The sequence below is a fragment of the Heterodontus francisci genome, chromosome 31 (genome assembly GCF_036365525.1).
Source record: "Heterodontus francisci isolate sHetFra1 chromosome 31, sHetFra1.hap1, whole genome shotgun sequence".
In the NCBI taxonomy this organism is placed as follows: Eukaryota; Metazoa; Chordata; class Chondrichthyes; order Heterodontiformes; family Heterodontidae; genus Heterodontus; species Heterodontus francisci.
Genome location: NC_090401.1, coordinates 49751806 through 49771976, shown reverse-complemented (window position 1 = coordinate 49771976; position 20171 = coordinate 49751806). Strand labels below are relative to the sequence as shown.

Sequence of the window (20171 nt, the reverse complement as noted above, 5' to 3'; positions counted from 1 at the left end):
CCTTACTTCAGTGTCAATGCCACCCACAGTTTCAAAGTAGTTCTTAACCAGCTTCAGAGGAGTGCAAGGCTGGGGAACGAAAGAAAGTTGAAGCTTAATTAAAGCTTCCACTGACACCAACAAACTTACTGTTGGAGCAGTACACACATATGCAACTTACAATATTAGAAAAAAAAACTTAACTCTCACTCAAAGAAGATTCATTCACTTTGGTTTAGAAATTGAGCCTATTTTGATGTATTTCACTCCTTAAAAATAAACATAGCTTATGTATTTAAATGGTTTTATAATTGGTTTCACTTCTTTTGATCATAAATTTCACCAACAACTTTTCCATAATGTTGGTAGTTCTAAGAATTACTGGATTTCCTCAAATACTGGGCTGAAAGATATTTTTAATTCTTGATCGAGGGAGGTAGAGCAGATCAAAATGACATGATGTGATGCTATATTGACTAAATGACAGACAGTGGCGGCGGAGGAGGGGGCGGGTGGTAGAAGGGTAGTATAAACTGCAGGATTTAGCTAACAAGTAACAAAATAATACAACATGGGGTAAACTTAAGCAGTAATTTCAAACAGGTTAGTGTTTGAAATAGAAGAATTTCATACAACTTAGCACAATTTTGCCCCCAATGAAGTTCTTGCTTGAAAATTGAATGTCTTAAATGTTAACTAAGGGATATACATACAAAAATGGACCATTTTAAGAATGAAGGCAAAATGTTGCAAGTCAAATGTGGTCTTCTAAAGCATGTTTAGTGGCTTAAAGCCAGAAAAAGTCCATAAATTGGATTTAGTGATTTTAAAACAGGTTGCTATACATTTAGCAATGCTTGTGTATGTTTCTTTGCTGCATTGACAGATTATAAAGGTTTACATGAAGGAAAAAACTTGCACCAAAGCAGTCACAGGAACCGACAGCTGGCAATCAACTGTGAAACTATCTTTTCTATCATTCTCAAGGGCTTAATCCGTGGTGGTAGTTCGTTAAATGTTAGGCTTGAAGATTAACTTCTCAATTTCATTTTCATCTTAATCATCTTCCAGGCTTCCTTTCCAAGTCATAACGTTGATTTATTTTAATGTTTTCAGTTCTGTAATTTTTCTCCACACCTTGCCTTCCCTTTTGACCCGCCAGACTCAGGTGAACCTGACAAGAGTCAAGGAATCCGGATAGTTTTCAGGTCATTTGATTTAAAGCTTTATTCACACACAGTCTTTAGTATAAACGTCCTTCCTCAACATGTTATGATGCATCTTTCAGCTCCGGACTCTCTGTTGATTCAGGTGGTACCTCTGTTGATGGTGTCAGAGTTCCTTCTGCTCCTTCTTTACTCAAAACAGAACAGTAAGAATAATTAAAAAGTATTTTTTAGCGTCCAATTGAAATTTAGGTCTTAAGAATGAACTCCTCTATTGTGATTCCTTACAGAACTCAGTGACAACAGATATGTAAAAGTTTCCAGTACCTTATCTCTATGTTTGTTTCATCTTAGCTAATAATACAGTACATGTTGTACCAACTAAGAAATTAGCTAACTAAACCAAATCTCATCCCTTTAATCTCCATAATGATTATCCCACCAAAAGGCCTTCTATAATTATGAGTCAGCAAGGGTCAAACACATTTAAGTAGGTAATTATATAAATATTATGGGCATGAAATATTCATGAGCATGTCTAAGTATATTAACTACAACAGTATAATTCTAGCATCTTCTGTCTGTACTTTACATGATGCCATGTAACATTTTTAAAAGACATTTCCACTGTACTTTTCTTGAGGTACTGATTTGCTGTAGTTTAGTTCCACAGGCACAAGTGCTAATCAGTACCTCACCTCCCTCGTGATTCCTGGTTTGTGAGCCTAGACAGCGTGTGTTAGCAGGCTATTCACCTGTAGCACACATCTTTCCTTTACCCACATGTACGTTATCCCTTTCAGCAAAAAATCCACTGGATAGTGACCAGGAACCTTCGTTAACTTCCTCAGCCCAGGAATATGGCTCGAGTCAAGATTGTTAAACCTAATAAATAATCTTTGCCATTACCAACTGAGCCATCAGGGAAGCTGTTCTAACTCATGCCAAGAAAACAAATAAGTATTAACTATAAAAAGGCCAACTGGGAAAATGAGATTCTACTCGAGTTGGCATATTAATTGCCTATGGTACAGACTTATAGAACAAACTCCAGGTGAACTGTAAGGAAACATTTTTGAAAGAAAAAAAAAGAGAAGTGACGCAACACTTGTAAAGAAATGAGAGATATTCAAGTCATATTTAATATCTTATTTAATCAAATCTTACTGATTTATCAATACGTGCATAGTCTTGGTTAAGCATGTAAAAATTTGAATTAAAAAAAAGTCATTCATTCCAACCAGTACATGGACATCTAACGTATTCACAAACTGTTTATCTGGATCATTGACTTGGAATGTACACTTAAAGTCTCTCCTGACTGCCATGTTATAAACAGTGTGACAGGGCAGATTCTTCCCAGTGTGAGCGCAGAGTGATCAGCATCAATATGCTAGATAGTTATTCATGGTGGAATCATCATTCATTGTGAAGTTCAAATCTATCCAGAGGATAGATATTAGAAGTTAGAAAGTTTGGAGCAGAAGGGAAGTCAGGCAGAGCATTTTAACTGAGCACAGAATTGTGAAATACACTACCAGACAAGACCACTGAAGCAAACAAAAAGCAGTTTAAGAAACAATTAGGGATTGAGGGATATTATGAAAAGTTAGGTAGGGGTGGATAATTTTTTTTTTTTAAAAAGGCTAATGGACTTTTCCCATTTTAAATATTCTTTCATTTTAGATCACCGCCACTTTGCATGACAGCAACACATCTTTAAAACAGCTAAATCTTTTTGCACTGTGTGAAATTGCATTTAAGCCATTTGTTTTAAAGATGATTAATAGCATAAAGAATATTACAGTAAATGTAACTTACAAAAGAAAACTTTCTATACTAAGGTCACAGAGACCAGATGTTGTCTGCTAGGTTAGCTGGGGGCAGAAGTTTAGAAATTGCAATTGGTGAGTGAGGGCAAAAATTAGCCAAGGCCCAATCCAGATAGCTATGCAGTGACTCCTGCCTGTTGTAGCCAGGAATCTAGTGAAGCCCCTCTTAACTCATCCAAGAAGAATAGCTAGCTGGCCAATTAGCAGAGGGCATGAAACTGTACACTGCAAAAGTCAGTACCATCAGTAAAGATAGGGAAAAAATTTAGAACACAGTAAAAGTAGTAATACCATCTTCAATCACTGGGGTGCACTCTACCTAAAGAAAAGGTGCTTATAAGAGCAGCAGCTTATTTTTAAAATAGGAATTTTGTCATAGAAATGAGTAGAGAGAAACAATTCATGCATGAAGCAAACTTATTTTGCTGCTCCTTGCTCCCTAGTGCAGTGGCCTGTAAAACTATTGTTTTTGTGATAAATGCTCAATTTGAACTATGGAATTTTCATTTGAATTAATGTTTTGATTATTTCCAAATAAAATGCAACAAATTAACAGAATATTGATACAAAAAAAGCTTGCGCATACGTGCAACAACTGTGTCCGTAACTACGTACATTCCTTTCAAAAACCACACAAAACAACTCACAGAAGAGAGATCATACCCGCATTAATGGATAGTTCTGCCAGTTTCATGGGAAGTTCTGATGGACTGACCCCAGCAGGTGAGCCCAGGATGTCAGGCAAAGCATTTCTTCGGCCTGTCCGTCCCGACGTAGCAAAGTCCAGCACAGGCTCCACCTCAGTCATTGCAGCAAAATGTCTCTACACCACCTGAAAAGTAGATGATAAAGTAATACTTCAACAACTTGAACTTATTTAGGGTCTTCAACATCAAAGCATCCCAAAGCACTTGAGAGGAAAAAATAACCAAGGACTCGAAGAGGTGGTAGAAATACAAAAATCAAAGTAATAAGGTTTTCAGAGGCTTTTGAAGGCAGCAACAGTAGTAAAGTAGAAGGGTTTAGGAGAGTGTTGCTGAAAGCTCTGCCATTGGGATTAAGCAGAGGGAATGAAGATACAAAGGATACCAGAGTCTGGGGAACTGGTGAAACACACTGAAACGGGACTGATTCACAAATCTAGGCCGAATGCTACTCGACGGCCACAGAATATTAGATGCACCATCTGTTCAACAAATTCAACTGATTCACATTAAACCCACAGCCCTGTATGAGCAGAATTGCATTCAACCACAATCTGTAACCTCACGGCCCAGCATATCCCTCACTCCACCATCAAGCCAGGCGACTAACCCTGGTTCAATGAGGAGTGTAGGAAAGCAGGTCAGGAGCAGCACAGGCATGCCTAAAAATATGAGGTGCCAATTTGGTGAATCTAAAACACAGGACTACATGCATGCTAAAAAGCAGAAGCAACATGCTGTTGACAGAACTAAGTGATCCCCACAAAAAATGGATCAGATCAAACCTCTTCAGTCCTGCCACATCCAGTCATGAATTTTGGTGGACAATTAAACAACTGACCAGAGGAGAAGTCTCCAAAACATTCCCATCTTTAGTGATGGCAGAACTTAGCATATGAGTGCAAAAGAGAAGGCTGAAGCATTTGCAACCATTGTCAGCCAGAACGGTCAAGTGGATGATCAATTTCAGTCTCCTCCTGAGGTCTCCAGCATCTCAGATGCCAGTCTTCAGCCAATTCATTTCACTCCATGTGATCACAAAGCAGCTGAAGGCACTGAATACAACAAAGGCTATGGGCCCTGACAACATCCCAGTTGTAGTACTGAAGACTTGTGCTCCAGAACAGCTGCGCCTTTAGCCAAGCTGTTCCAGTACAGCTACAACACTGGCATCTACCACAATGTGGAAAATTGTCCACAAAAAGTAGACAAATCCAATCCAGCCAATTACCATCCTATTTACTCATAAATCGACAGCATAGTGATGAAGGCATTATTGACGGTGCTATTGAGCAGCACTTACTCAGTAATAACCTGCTTCGCCAGGGCCACTTGGCTCCAGGCCTCATTATAGCCTTGGTCCAAACAGGGAGAGAGAGCTGAATTCCAGAGAGATAAGAGTGACTGCCCTTGACATCAAGGCAGCATTTGACTGAGTGTGATATCAAGGAGCCCTAATGAAATTGAAGTCAGTGGGCATCAGGGGAACCTCTCCACTTTATGGGAGTCATACCTACCACAAAAGGAAGATTGGCCGTTGTTGGAGGCCAATCATCTCAGTCCCAGGACATCACTACAGGAGTTCCTCAGACTAGTGTCCTAGGCCCAACCATCTTCAACTGCTTCAGTGACCTTCCCTGTATCAGGTCAGGAGTGGGGATGTTTGCTGGTGATTGCACAGTGTTTAGTGCCATTCGCGATTCCTTAGATACTGAAGCAGCCCGTGCTCACATGCAGCAAGACCTGGACAACATTCAGGATTGGGCTGATAAGTGGCAAGTAACATTTGTATCACACAAGTGCCAGGCAATGACTATCTGCTACGAGAGAATCTAACCATCAGCCCTTGACATTCAACGGCATTACCATCATTGAATCTCAATGTCCTGGGGGTGACCATTGACCAGAAACTGAACTGAACCAGCCATATAAATACTGTGGCTACAATAGCAGGTCAGAGTTTGGGAATTCTGCTTGAGTAACTCACCTCCTGACTCCCCAAAGCCTATCCACCATCTACAAGGCACATGTCAGGAGTGTGATGGAATACTCTCCACTTGCCTGGATGGGTGCAACTCCAACACTCAAGAAACTCGACACCATCCAGGACAAAGCAGCCCACTTGATCAGCACACCATCCACCACCTTAAGCATTCACTCCCTCCACCACCAGCGCACAGTAGCATGTACCATCTCCAAGATGCACTGCAGCAACTCACCAAGGATCCTTCGACAGTACCTTCCAAACCCACAACCTCTACTACCTAGAAAGACAAGGGCAGCAGATGCATGGGAATACCACTACCTGCAAGTTCGCCTCCAAGCACCACACCATCCTGACTTGGAACTATATCACCATTCCTTCACTGTGGCTGGGTTAAAAACCTGGAACTCCCTTCTTAACAGCACTGTGGGTATACCTACCCCACATGGACTGCAGTGGTTCAAGGCAGCAGCTCACCACCACATTCTCAAGGGCCCATTAGGGATAAGCAATACTGGCCTTGCCAGCGATGCTCATATCCCATGAATAAATTTTTAAAAAAGCATTCCGGAGGCATTATTCCTCCACTGAGGCCCTCAGAGTACTGTGCCTTTTATTTCAGATGAATGAGAAGGCCTTCGTGAACACCTCCATTTTGAGGTACCCCTTTGGTCTCCCTTTCCTCCAGCAGCGCTCACCTCTCCCAGTGGGTCTACCAGCCAGACATGCTGTGGGCCTTCCTATTGAGCCCCCTGCTTCCCTAGTCCTCCCACCATACTTAATTGGATGGCAAATGCGTTGGCAGCTAATTAGGAGGCTGCCTCACGTAAAGTTGTGCTGACAGGCACGCTGCCATTAAGTGCGGGTTCAGACCCCAATTTGGTCCATGGGAAAATTCCAGCCCATGTGTCAGCCTAGATGATGTGTACCTTCTGGAGTGTTCTTCAACCCACAATTTCATGAGTAAGAGATGAGAGTGCTACCAATTAACCAAGCTCACACTCCAATTGTTTTATTAGCTGCCTTTCAAATACTTAGTGCATCATAATTGATGTAACTTGTTATCCATAGTCAAGTACAGGAAGTTTCCTAACTTTTCCCCACTGATCTTGAAAGGTTTTGGAGATTGATAGCTGCATGTTGTGTACCAATAATGACTGATCAGCTCTGCAATCTTTTCTAGTTTGTTACTAATTGCCTCAACAACCACAGCATACTTTCAGAATTAAAAGTAAGTTACTGAATCTAACAGACCATAGAGGAAATAACTTTTGGACTTGTTAATTTGCCTCTGTATAACCTCTTAATCCTAGAATCATTTTAAATGAATCGTCACTTTTTCTCAGGCCTTCAGGGCAGGGGCGGGCAGGAGAGAGGAGGTCCAGAACTGCTCATAGTACGTCATCCCTGGCCTAACTAATGTCCTACAAATTCAATATGCTGTCTTATGTATTCAACATTCCTACACAATGAAACCTGGAATCAAAGTTGCCATTCTGTAGTTTTTTTCCATCTCCACTCCCATCTGTGGAAGATCCATGTAAGTTTCCCTTTTAGATTTTTCCTCTTGCAATCTAAAGGCTGAATTTTCCCAGCCCTGTGGAGATGGGTTCGGGGTGGGGGCCAAGAAAGTAGTATGAAACCGCTTCAGGACAGCTTCCTGTTGCCTTTCGCCTCTGGGGAAATGCCCCAGGGTGGGCTGGGAACAAAGTCAGCAGCCTTCTCTATGGAGGCGAGCAGCCAATTAGTCCAATTAAGGCCCTGCTTAGAGGCTATTTTCCGAGGGGGTCAGCAGTTCCTACTGTCAGGAGCGGGCTCCAGCCGAGGGCCACCACAGGCTGCATTAAATTGCTAGGCTGCAAGGCTCACAGGGGTCCAGGAGTGGCTGCATTCTGCAGGCGTTCTTCTGGAGAGGTTACCCCTCCACCTCGAGGCCCCTCACAGTACTGTGCCTTTCTTTTTCAGCTGCAGGAGATGGACTTTGAGCGCCTGCACTTTGAGGTGCTACCCCCAACCCCAGGTCTCCCTCTTCTCCATCAGTGCTTACCTCTTTTGGTGGTGCTGCGAGCCCTCCTATTGGGCCTCCCACTTCCCTGGTCTGACAAAGGCCGTCGAGTCCTTTGAGAAGAGTAAAACTCCCAGAAGCGATGGCTTACCGGTTGAGTTGTACTCGACCTGTGGGACTGGGTCGGCCCGGACCTGCTGGAAGTATATGAAAGTATGCTCCTGGCCGGCAGCATGTCAGAATCCATGAGGAAAGGCATCATCACCCTCATCTACAAGCGGAAGGGGAAAGAGGGCAGAAATTGGCAGCCCATCTCACTGCTTAATGTTGACAAGATTCTGTCCAAAGTCATAGCCAGTTGAGTCAAGTCTGCTCTGGAGTTGGTGATTCACCCTGACCAAACCTGTACTGTACCCGGCAGGAAGATCTCTGATCGCCTCACGCTACTCAGGGATACGATCGCCTATGTACGGGACAGGAGGGTGGACACCTGCCTCATCAGCCTGGACCAGGAGAAGGCTTTTGACAGGATCTCGCACACCTACATGGACGTGCTTTCCAAAATGGGGTTTGGGGAGGGAATCTGCAATTGGATCAAACTGCTCTACACAAACATCAGTAGCGCAGTCTCAATCAATGGGTAGGAATCGGAAAGTTTCCCGATCCAAGCTGGAGTCAGACAGGGCTGTCCTCTCTCCCCGGTCTTGTTTGTTTGCTGTACTGAACCCTTTGCTGAGTCTTTTAGGAAGGATGCGGCATAAGAAGGGTGACAATCCCAGGCAGTGGAGGCACTCAGGTGAAAACCTCCCTGTACATGGATGACGTCGCCGTCTTCTGCTCGGATCCGCTGTCTGTGCGCAGACTGATGAGCATCTGCGACCAGTTCGAACTGTCCTCGGGAGCCAAAGTTAACCACGGCAAGAGTGAGACCATGTTCTTTGGGAACTGGGCTGACCGATTTTTTGTCCCCTTCACCGTCAGGTCAGACTACCTGAAGGTGCTGGGGATATGGTTCGGAAGGGCCGGGGCGTGCACCAAAACCTGGGAGGAGTAGCCAGGGTACAACACAAGCTGAGCATATGGGGGCAGCGATCTCTCTCCATTGTAGGTAAGAACCTGGTCATCATGTGCGAGGCGCTCATGTTGTTGCTGTACGTGGCGCAGGTTTGGCCCATACCCCACTCCTGCGTTGTGGCGGTCACCTGAGCCATTTTCCGCTTCATCTGGGGATCCAAAATGGACCGGGTCCAGAGGGACACGATGTTCAAACCTCTGGATAAGACTGCAAAAATGTACCCAACGTCGCCCTCATCCTGATGACGACCTTCGTGTGCGGCTGCATCAAGCTGTGTGTAGATCTCCAGTACGCAAACTCCAAGTGTCACTATATGCTGAGGTTCTATCTGTCCCCGGTGTTGCGAAGGACGGGCCTGGTCACATTACCGCGGAACACTCCATCCAGTTGGACTGTGCCGTACCACCTATCCTTCGTTGAGCAGTTTCTGTGGAAAAACACCTTTGCCACCGATCCATCAGGCAGTGGTCTGCACGGAATGTCCTCAAGGCCCTGTGGGAAAAGGAGACGGTGGATCCTGTCGGATGGTTCCCCGAGCAGACCGCCAAAGTCATTTGGCGGAATGCCTCATCACCAGAACTTTCAAACAAGCACCAAGATGTAGCTTTGCTGGTGGTGAGAAGAGCCCTCCCCGTCAGATCCTTCCTGCACGCCCGAAGTCTCACCCCTTCCGCACAATGCCCTCACGGTGGCTGTGGTGGGGAAGAGACGGTTGCCCACCTCCTTCTGGAATGTGTCTTTGCAAAGCAGGTGTGGAAAGAGATGCAGTGGTTTTTGTCGAGGTTCATCCCAAGCAGCTCTAACACAGGAGTCTGTGCTCTATGGGCTGTTACCAGGGACGCACACCGAGATAAACATCAACTGCTGCTGGAGGACTATCAATTCGGTGAAAGACGCCCTTTGGTCTGCCCGAAACCTGCTGGTCTTCCAGCGCAAGGAGTTGTCTACGACCGAATGTTGCAGACTGGCACATTCCAAGGTCCAGGACTACTTGCTGAGGGACGCACTAAAGCTTGGGGCAGCCGCAGCAAAGGCTCAATGGGGAAAGACCTGAGGGGCTGGATCCATGGGAAACCCCTCGAACTGTATTGGGAAAATTTTGTGTGCTGTAAAATGTAAAAATGTATCTGGCATGACAAATGAAATGGAAGGGTTGAGAGGCAACTCATGTTTGTATTGAAGGAAACTGATCTCCTTTCCACTGTTTGTAATTTTTGATTTGGTGCTATTTGAAACTGTTTGGTAATGTATTTTTTTTTTTTAAAAACAGATTTTTATGAATAAAGTAGATTTTGGAAATTAAAAAAAAACTTCCCTGGTCTGCCCACTGAACTTAAATTAGATGCGGCTCCCAGAGATGGCTTCTTAATTGGCCGCCTCCGTGAATATCGTGACAGACATCTTGTCACAGCCACTTCCGGGTTCCTGACCTGGAATGGAGGCAGATATCGGGGTCACAACCCAACCACTAAAGTGCAGCCCCAAGAACCTCTCCAATATAAAATTATGCACCCCTTCAATAATCTTCTCCCCAAAAACCTACTATTTCAGATATCTCTATATTAAATTGTATTCATCACTTCTCTGCTAACTTGTATTAATGAGATACAGGATCCATTTTTAATACAAGACTGGCTAACTCTTGATTGTATATTAATTGAGATTGACCGAATGCAATTGAAAATCACCTAAGGAGACAAACTCCCATTAGCCGTATATCATCCAAGTGCATTTGGGTGGCAATCCATGTGGCTTCATTTAGCTCCTGCTCATTAGAACCAAAATGCAATTCTTAAGTTAAAAGTGAATTGTACAGTTTGTATTACAATAGAAAATTAATTTGTAATACTCCTTTTAATACCAGTAAATAAAAATGGGTTCTAAATTACAAACTAAAAAAAATCCATTTGTAACACAAAGACAAGTTGGACCACTACCACAGTTCCTTTCAGTCCAAGTTACCGTTCAGAGTAAAAAGGGCATTCATGTAAATTATATCTGTCTTCTGTCCAGATGTTGAAAATCTGAATGACACCGAAGTCTGGCACTATCAGCATATAAGATTATGAATTAGTATAGCAGGTTATCATTGATGGTGGCTAACTGTTTAGAATGCTAGGTTTAAAAAAATTCCATATGGTCATCATGACTGATAGCTATACATATGAAAACAATCAATTGTATGTCATACACAACACAAATTTGCTGTTTACCATGTATAACAGCAAAATCTATCGATGTCTTGTCATTTTTATCTGCTTCAGTGGACTCTTCAGCACAGTGCAAGCATCTATTAAAGAACCAGACACCACCTGATATGAAGCCTCCAATTTTACAGGCATACATTCGGCCAAATAGATTTTAATTTTGATAAAAGGTCAGCGTGCAAACTCTCCAAGAATATATAGGCCATTTTCTGATATGAACATGAAGATTTAAGAAAAAAAACTAAGCTATCTTTTGGCTGAGATGTTGAACTGAAGTACAGTCTGCGCCCTCAGTTGAGCATAAAATATAAAATATCTGAAAAATGAAAAAAGTGCTCCCAGTGCATGGCCAACATTTATCCCTCTACCAAAATAGATAATCCTGTTGTCAAATATCTCATTGCGGGACCTTACTGTGTGAAAATTGGCTGCCATATTTGCCCATGTTATAAGTGACTAAAGTTCATAAGTACTTCAATGCTGTGAAGTGCTTTGGGACATCCCAAGGACGTGAAAGGCACTAAATAAATACAAATTCTTTTACTTTAAATTTGTCTACATTCAGTCGTCGCTAACTGTGTGTAAAAAAAAAAAAATCGCAATTATTTTCATTATTGAAACAGCATGTCCTCAGCAAATACAGGACATTTTAAATCTGTATTGCAACAACTAGATTGCACCCTAGATGTAAAAATGGCTGTTTTATTATTCATTCTTACATATATTAAAGAATAAGTATATACTTTTTCCATTTCAAGTCATTGTTTCATGTCCAAAGTTGTCCAGTAATTATTAGAAAACTTCACAAGAACTCAGTTAATAATGTTACGATCAGGTCAGCAGGGGTCAAAAGTCTCCCCTCTTATCCCTCGCCTTGTTTGATCACAACAGGGTTTCTTTCTTTAAAAGTGGACATGCTTACAATTGAGTGAGTGTTGAAACCATTTACGTGCTATGATCATAAAAGAACCAATCGGACAGGTTTTTGTGAGTTTAAACAAGAGGTCAGCTTTATTATACTTAAAAACGATCCAAGTAAAATAATAATAAAGATCCAACTTTCACACACACACAAAGGTTACAGAGTGGGAAAGAATAAATTGTGACCTTTCATCAGAACAGGTCACAAATCTGAAACGTTAACTCTGCTTCTCTCCATAGATGCCGCCTGACCTGCTGAGTATTTCCAGCACTTTGTTTGTATTTCAGATTTCCAGCATCTGCAGTATTTTGCTTTTATTTTGGTTGGATTAGATCCAGGATTTTTAAAAAGGCACCAGTCTGTGGAGTTTGGTAACTCAGTTGTCTTCCAGCTGAACTCTGTCATCCTGAGATTTTCTGGCTTGTAGATGTGGCCAGCTGGTTCAGGGTTTTCTTGGAGACAGCGATGCAGATTTTCTTCACTGGCTCTCCGTCTGCAGACATGATAGGCTTGAATGGTTAAAGCCAGCAGGCAGGGTTTGAACTTGCAAGGTGGTCTAGAGAGGGCGAGGTGGTGAAGGGGCAAAGAGAAAAGGAGAGGGGAAAGGAGCAAGCGAGTGAGAAAGAGACACCCCACTACAGTCTTTACTGGTTAGTCTCTGTTGCTGGTCTGCCTGCAGACAGCAACTAGCTTAACACACAGATCATGGGTCTGTCACAATGCCCAGTGTGCATACTCTCTTGCAACCTCATTAGTTTATGTCTAAGAATTCCAATCTCTCTCAGGGTACCATTATTCCAGTGATTACCTTTTGAGTGGTCCATCTCCACCAGCGTCAATGTTCCAAGATTGCTTTTGTCTTGTTAATGAGGACAGGATATATAGTCCATTCAAAATTCCCAGGCCACTGTTCTGGATGGGGATTGACCAGACCTTGTCAGTCTGCAGCTCAATACATTGGTATGCAGGGTAGTTTGATGCAAATTGCAGAGGCCATTTTAGCTGCTAGCAGTCACCTTTTATCAGTTCTTTCTACCCCACCACCACCACCCCACCCCCCTTCCTTCCCTTCGTTTTTAACATTTAATTCAGATTTCCAACCAATGGATTTTTTTTTTAAATCATTCAGGATAGCACTTGTTCATGTTGTTATGAAGACGCTTCTGTTTTTATTATTCATATTTTTTTTTTGAGGAATTCATAGTCAAACTGAAGAAATGTTGGTCCAGTTTTTTTCCCCCGAGAGAGTCAAAGGGATACAAAAAAACTGGTTTGGCAACAATGTTTACTGGTTGTCACATGACTCAAGTTAAAAACAGAACAGAAACCCAGTAACCAGGGGAAGATGTGGGCAGAGAAGTGACAGATGCCCCTTGATAGGACAAACCCGGGAGCAGCAGAGTGCACCTAAGGGGGCAGCAAACTCACAAGCCTTTGATTGTAGCGTCAGTGTGTTTTACCTTCTGAAATAAGATAAAGTTAGCCTGCTGCTGAAGTATCAAGGAAGGAGAGAATACCGCAACCCAGTTCACTTTCCAGCAACTTTCTGAAAGCCCCGGAGAAGTCCACTGTCAATTCATCTCATCTCCTGTCTTTAAAGAAAAGCCTGCTAAATTACTTTTCAACACCAGCTGAAAAGAACTGTTCTAAGAGATCCCAGTAACCTGTCTAAGTGTACTCAGAAGTTAGACTGTATGCCAGTTTTGGAACACAATACATCTCATCTGTTTTCAAGAATGAGCAAGTATTCAGTCCAACTGGTTTTTTTTGTCCGTAATAGAGCTCGGAGCCAAAAAAATCCCTTTTATTTTTCCGGTTAACCAATGTGTACGAGTGTGAGGGGCTAAGGTTGAAATTTTAAAGTCACCTTTATTTTAATGTGTGTTTATGCTTTACTTCATTACTGGTTAAGACTTATTCTATAATAAACTGATAATGTTGTTAATTAAAGAAACCTGGTTCGTGTGTTCTATTCTGGGGGAAAGAGAGTATATGATTAACTATTAGTAAATGGGAAAATTTAAAATATATGTTGTGACCTGTAGAGAAGTGGGATTAGAATAAACAGTGCATTCGTCCCGCCTCGGTCATAACAATAACTATCGAGACATATTCATTGAGGCAATGAATTTTACAGGCAGTCAGGTTGGGTTTCCCAAATTGAAATGTTATATACCACGTAATTACATATATATCCAGCAGATACAGCATAGTCAGGTCTTTCCTGGTGTTGTGAATGATGCTTATAACAGGAATGTTATACCATGCAATGCAAATTTATTAATTTGCTCAGGTAGATTTATGTTAACCCTACATACTTTGATGCAAGATATGCAATTGTCCCTTTAAGTCCACACAATCCAATTCCTGAATATCCAGAAGTCAATTAAGGGTGAACTGCTGTTGGAGGAAGGTTAACTGGTAAGCAAGCGCTTATAAATTTCCAGGTCAACAGAAAATCAGCAATCAACAATAGCTGTTCTTTCTCTTTCAAATATACTTTGGCACTTGGAAGTGGATTGGAACATCAAGTGTAACCTCTGAAATGAGACTTAAAAGGAACAGGTCAGGCAAATCACAGTGCTCCTTAGCTAGAAAATAATAGATGCACATTACATGGTGATAGACTCAAAACAAACATACCTAAACAGAGATACTTTTTAGTTCCACCTCAGATGTTCTGAATTACTTCCTGGCCATTTGTCAACATTACTTGTGATTTCTGGTAATCATGTATCTGTGGCAACATACCACAGAATGCAAGCCTTTTATAAGCAACATTCTTTGTGGTTTGGTGTGTGGATTGGTTTTGTTAGTTTGCTGATCTCATGTGCACATGTCACCATATTTGAGGCAATAGAAACTAGCTTTGAATCCTCCACAGCCTCTCCACTCCCAACCCTGATTTTCCTTTTTTAAAAAAAAAGTCTGTGTCTACCCCACATCTGGGCAGAGCTACAGCCAGTCTCGTTTCCAGCCAGCTGGAGATGCAACTGATCAAGTGAATTGATGCTGGAGGTAACACTCATTAGATGTCAGAAGAGTGACATTTGAAATATGAGAGAGAGAGAGAGAGAGAGGGGGGGAGGGGTGGGTTTCAGCACAATGAAGGATGGTATTTTTCCAAGACAGGGGAACGTAGACAAATATCTATTTGTAGCTACAACAAGCAGAAATCCATTGCTTTAAAACAGAATACTCTACAATCTAAGCGTTACGTGAATATTCCCACAACTTCCATTCATAATCATGAGCAGAATTTCATGATGCCACTTCAAAATAACTCTCTAGCTATTTGCTGCTAGACTAGTTCTAAGCAACAGTTCAAAACATAAGATGCAGTAACAAGTGGCAATGAGAGATTAAATATCCAGGTGCCTATACAACATTTCCAAGACTATTTGACAATTCACTAGAGCAAACTTAAAATAGTAAAGTCCATTTCATAAGTAATACCCAGTGCTCAACTTCTGATCTTCTGGCCATCTTCTCTGATGGAGGCAGGGAAGAGGCAGATTAGGATTCCTCCTGTATTTTCAATACCAATCCAGTTCCATTATTGGGAAGGATGCCCATGACAATAGGTTGGGAGAGATATGGCAAGCTTAGCACATTCCAATATTCTGGATATCTTGGAAATTCTGGAAAGCAACCACTAATTTTTGTTAGTTTGAGTTTCTCAAGCATTGTGTCACTGCATGCTTCACCCTCCTGACTTTTGTCATTTAGATGTTTGAGTCTTTCCTGTAGACCAGGAAGTGAGTAACTAGTTAGAATACCCAGCCTCTGCCCTGCTTCTGTAGCTATGGTGTTGATTTGACTGGCCCAGTTAAGCTTCTGATCATTGGCAGCTTCCAGACTGATGTTGGAGGATTTGGCAATGGTGGTCCTGCTGAAGATCATGTGGAGGCAGTGGAAATTTTTATTTTGAAGCTGGTCAATGTATTGCACAAATATAACTTGCTATTCCAGTAAAGGAGGCCAAGAGGGCACAAGTTTTGACCTGTGAAGGGAAAACTTCCAAACATTTGTCCTATGTGCAGAATGATTAAGAACTGGCGTAGTTAAACCTAGGACACAAGGCTCATTTTAGAAGGAGCTAGAAGACAGTGGGATTGGTATTCCAGAAGAATAAAATTAAATAGGCTGAAGCGCCTTCTTCAACTTGCAATGTTGTGTGTACAATAAAAAAAAACTTTAAATCAGAAAAGATTCTGTATTTGGCAAATCACTAACATTTTTGTATGAGTAATGAATACTGTACACAGAGGTTGAATAAATTAGAGTTAACAAATAATGAGCAGTAATTCTACCAGCCTTCTTCTAGGTCAAGGCATGCATGTTCAGACAAATGGCAAAAAGAATACCTTTGCAGTTTCATTTTACAGCTTACTTGCATGTGTAACATGATCAAAAAAATCTAAACTGATAAAACAAGGCGTTGTTATTCTGTGCAAGGCAAATATAGGAGCACAAAACATTTTAAATTTGTAAGCTTATGTACTTATTTAAAAAAAAACTCCTTTTAGTTCAGTCCATGTGACAAGTATGCACTGACTGATATGTCAACAAGGGAGCATTTTGTGCAAAACGAGATCCCACATAACACAATGAGATGAACGACTAGTTAATTTACTTTTTGTATTATTGGTGAAGTAGGAATGTTGGCCAAGACACTACATTAATCCCTGGATATCTTCAAATAGTCAAAAGACTTCATCGACCTGAATCATCAGAACAGGCAACAAGATCTTAAAACTCCAACAATGCAACACTTTATCCGTACTGCCAGCTTGGATTGAGCTGAAACCCACAACTATTTGACACAAAAGGAAAAAATACTACCAACTGAGCCAAGATAAGGCAGTTTTACGACCGAGGTGCGCAGAGTGCACTGTCTTTTCTAGTCCCACTTCTCTGCAGGTCACAACAATTACAAAAATGTTTACCTAGTTACAGATTCAGTCAATCATATACTCTACTTTTTATCCCTGAATAAAATACACCAACCAGGTTACTTTAATGAACAAAATTATCAGTTTATTATAAAAACAAGACTTATCCAGTAATGAAGCAAAGAATCAATGGATTGAAATATGAAAGTTCCCTTTTTAAAATTCCCCACACACAAAAAATACAGAAATTCTCTCTGCAGAGGTATGTTACAAGACAAAAAAAGAATACTTTGGCCAAATACTTGCTAATTCTTGAAGATATGAAGGAAGTCTGTTGTCCCTTTTGGTCTAGCATCTGGATATACGGAGATGAGTCATTGGGATCTTTTCCAAAGCAGTTCTTTTCAGGCAGCATTGAGAATTAATCTGGCAGGTTTTTCCAGCTTCTCAGGAGAGATGCAGCACCAGGGATTTTAGCGCTCTCACACTGCATCATTTCAAGGTTTCTTAAAGAGGTAGAGAAAGAGGTGAGCTGGGTGGTTTCTTTATCCTTGGCAGGCAAAACACCAACAGTCTTCAAAACAGTTCACACCCCAATTGACCTGAAAACAATATCTTCCCCAAACAGAAAGTCAACCTCCTGACCTCCATAACCCTTGATATGCATCTCTGCAAACATCTTCCACAGGTCACCAAGGTTTCTGTTTATTGAGCTTAAAAGCACATGATTTCCAGCACAGGTCGTTTTCAAATAACATTTCAAGTGTTCTTTCAGTGAACTTGATAAAAAGAAACATATCCACGGAATCTTTCCAGTTTTAACACAAATTCTCAAAAAAATTAAAAAAATGTAAGTACCTTTGTAACAGTAGCAAATGTGGGTGGGGAGAAATGAATATATTGTATACACCAGTGATGCAAATACAGAAATCACATCATTGCTTGAATTAGTGTGCATTCCTCTACACAGAGCCCTGGTGAAATACCTTGAGACAGACATATATTTGAAGCTGTAGGCACTGGATACTGCAAAGGCTATGGGCCCTGACAACATTCCAGCAATAGTACTGAAGACTTGTGCTCCAGAACTAGCCGCACCCCGAGCCAAGCTGTTCCAGTACACCAATATGGAAAATTGTCCAGTATGTCCTGCGCACAAAAAGGACAAATCTGACCCGGCCAATTACCGCCCTATCAGTCTTCTCCTGATCAGCAAAATGATTTAGGGATCATCTACAGTGCTATCAAGTGGCACTTACTCAGCAATAACCTGCTCACTGACACTCCGTCTGGGTTCTGCCAGGGCCATTCAGCTCCTGACCTCATTACAGCCTTGGTCCAAACATAGAAAAAAAAGAGCTGAACGCCAGAGGTGACGAGAGTGACTACCCTCGACATCAAGGAAGCATTTGACATCAAGGAGCCCTAGCAAAACTGGAGTCAACGGGGTGAAAACTCTCTTCTGGTTGGAGTCATACCTAGCACAAAGGAAGGTGGTTGTAGTTGTTGGAGGTCAATCATCTCAGTCCCAGGACATCACTGCAGGAGTTCGTCAGGGTTGTGTCCTAGGCCCAAACATCTTCAGCTGCTTCAATGACGTTCCCTCCATCGTAAAAGGTCAGAAGTGGGGATGTTCACTGATGATTGCACAATGCTCAGCACCATTTGTAACTCCTCAGATACTGAAGCAGCCCGTGTCCATATGCAGCAAGACCTGCTATTTTCAGGTGTCAGCAAGAATACTTCTAAATGTTACTGCAAATGCATTTCCCATGCATGAGCAGGGATAATCCACATAAGTTAATTTAAGAAAAGCCAAGATTTTCTTTCAACGGGGAATCAGAGAATCAGTTTTTATCTCTGTCGTTCATGAATGGCAGTAGGGCAAACAAACAATCAGCACATTCCACACAATGTTGCTAGATTCATGGCCTGAACCATTTTGTTGATCAGGCCTCATTTGCATTCTATTGGCAAGCTATGTGTTCTCATGTGTTTCCAGTCCTGACAGGCAGTATGTCTTTTTTTGAGTGGGGGGCAGGGAAAGGGGGGGGGGGGGGGGGGGGAGAAAGTCAAGATTCGTCACATTTGAGCACTATCCTCTCCTCTGGGGTCAGTCGGAAGAAGGTTCAGATGTTGCACTCAACAGCTTTCAGGGAGCTGTTAGAGTCTGTCCCCTTAATAATCAATAGCAGCCACCATTGACAGAAGTATTGTTCTCGTTACTGACAGTACACTATCAATGTAATAATGACATTATTGGATGATAGGAAGTGTGCGAGATTGGCCAAAATGGAATGGAGGGGAATCGTTCTCTAGTCTTTTATCCACTTATTCCTTCCCATGTGAAAAAAATTGTAACGAATTGGTGAGCAAATCACAGGAACCAGCTCGAATCAATCCTGGTCTCAGTGCACTGAAGCTCCATGGTCCAATAATTATGAGTCATAATCAATGGGGATTTGACATCATTTCTGCAAAATGATGTTCAGCTGAATACAACTACACAAATATAGACAGATGTTGGCTCAATTATATCACGGAAATAGTTAATTGTTAGATACGTTCAAATTCAGCAAAACCCAGTGATGCTCCCATAACATACTTTTGAGGTTTTGTTTTATCTACTAGCTGCAAATTGGTCATCAGAAATTGATTTAACATTCACTGCTGCACACACAAAAATTAAAAACTGAAAACTAAAGGCTGGGGAGGTAATTATTTGAGTCTGTACAACGGATAAATCAGCAACTAGGGACAAAAACAGCGTGTTTCATTGTTGACCTTTCTGAAAATGGGTGTAAATTGCACACTTTCAGCAGCAATTTCACTATGTTTTGACAGCTTTTTCAGCTACCCCAGCAGGATAAGAAAAAAAAACTTATACACCATCCTGGAAGTAAACACCTCCTGTAAAGTCTTTTCTCCAATATCAAAATATTCAGTAAAAAGACTAATAACAAAACAGGCTAGATAGCAAGGTTTGAATGCATTACTGCCTGCCACTGTTGCTTGTCCCACAGATAAAAACAAAGTCACACAGGTGAAGAAACAGACAAACCAATATATTCAGATACAGACACTAAGACAGATACCTGAGGGGTAATTTTACAGGCTCGTTCTCCTGATGAAAAGCATTGTCTGTAGGCAATGCACATTGAAAATCCAGGCATATATTGCCCACAATTTTCCAAACAATAAAATTGATATCTGGCAAATTGTTAACAGCACACTAGCAAATTTTGAATGTGAACAATGATGCACAGGCTTGTACAATTATCCCCTTAGATTTGTATCTATGTTTGAGATTTTGAGGCCTTCTGTCTGGCAGAAAATGAGGCGATAGCACACTGAAAATGGTGGCATATAAATTTACTGCACTGTTCTCACTGCTGCTGTACC

General features: G+C 41.7%; 1 protein-coding gene across 6 annotated transcripts in view; it reads right to left on the bottom strand.

Moving 5' to 3' along the window:
• Window positions 1–221: 221 nt before the first annotated feature.
• Window positions 222–20171, bottom strand: part of LOC137347242 (cAMP-dependent protein kinase inhibitor alpha-like) — a 110021-nt gene continuing 90071 nt past the window's right edge. For 5 of the 6 annotated variants that reach the window (XM_068011532.1, XM_068011531.1, XM_068011535.1 and 2 more), the window contains 2 exons: window positions 3641–3809; window positions 222–1332 (listed from right to left, as the gene is read on the bottom strand). In XM_068011532.1, the coding sequence (XP_067867633.1) occupies window positions 1250–1332; window positions 3641–3785 (228 nt within the window). In that variant the 5' untranslated portion in view covers window positions 3786–3809 and the 3' untranslated portion in view covers window positions 222–1249. Of the gene's footprint in view, window positions 1333–3640; window positions 3810–17071; window positions 17276–20171 lie in introns of all 6 variants that reach the window. The other variant, XM_068011536.1, reaches the window with a different exon arrangement.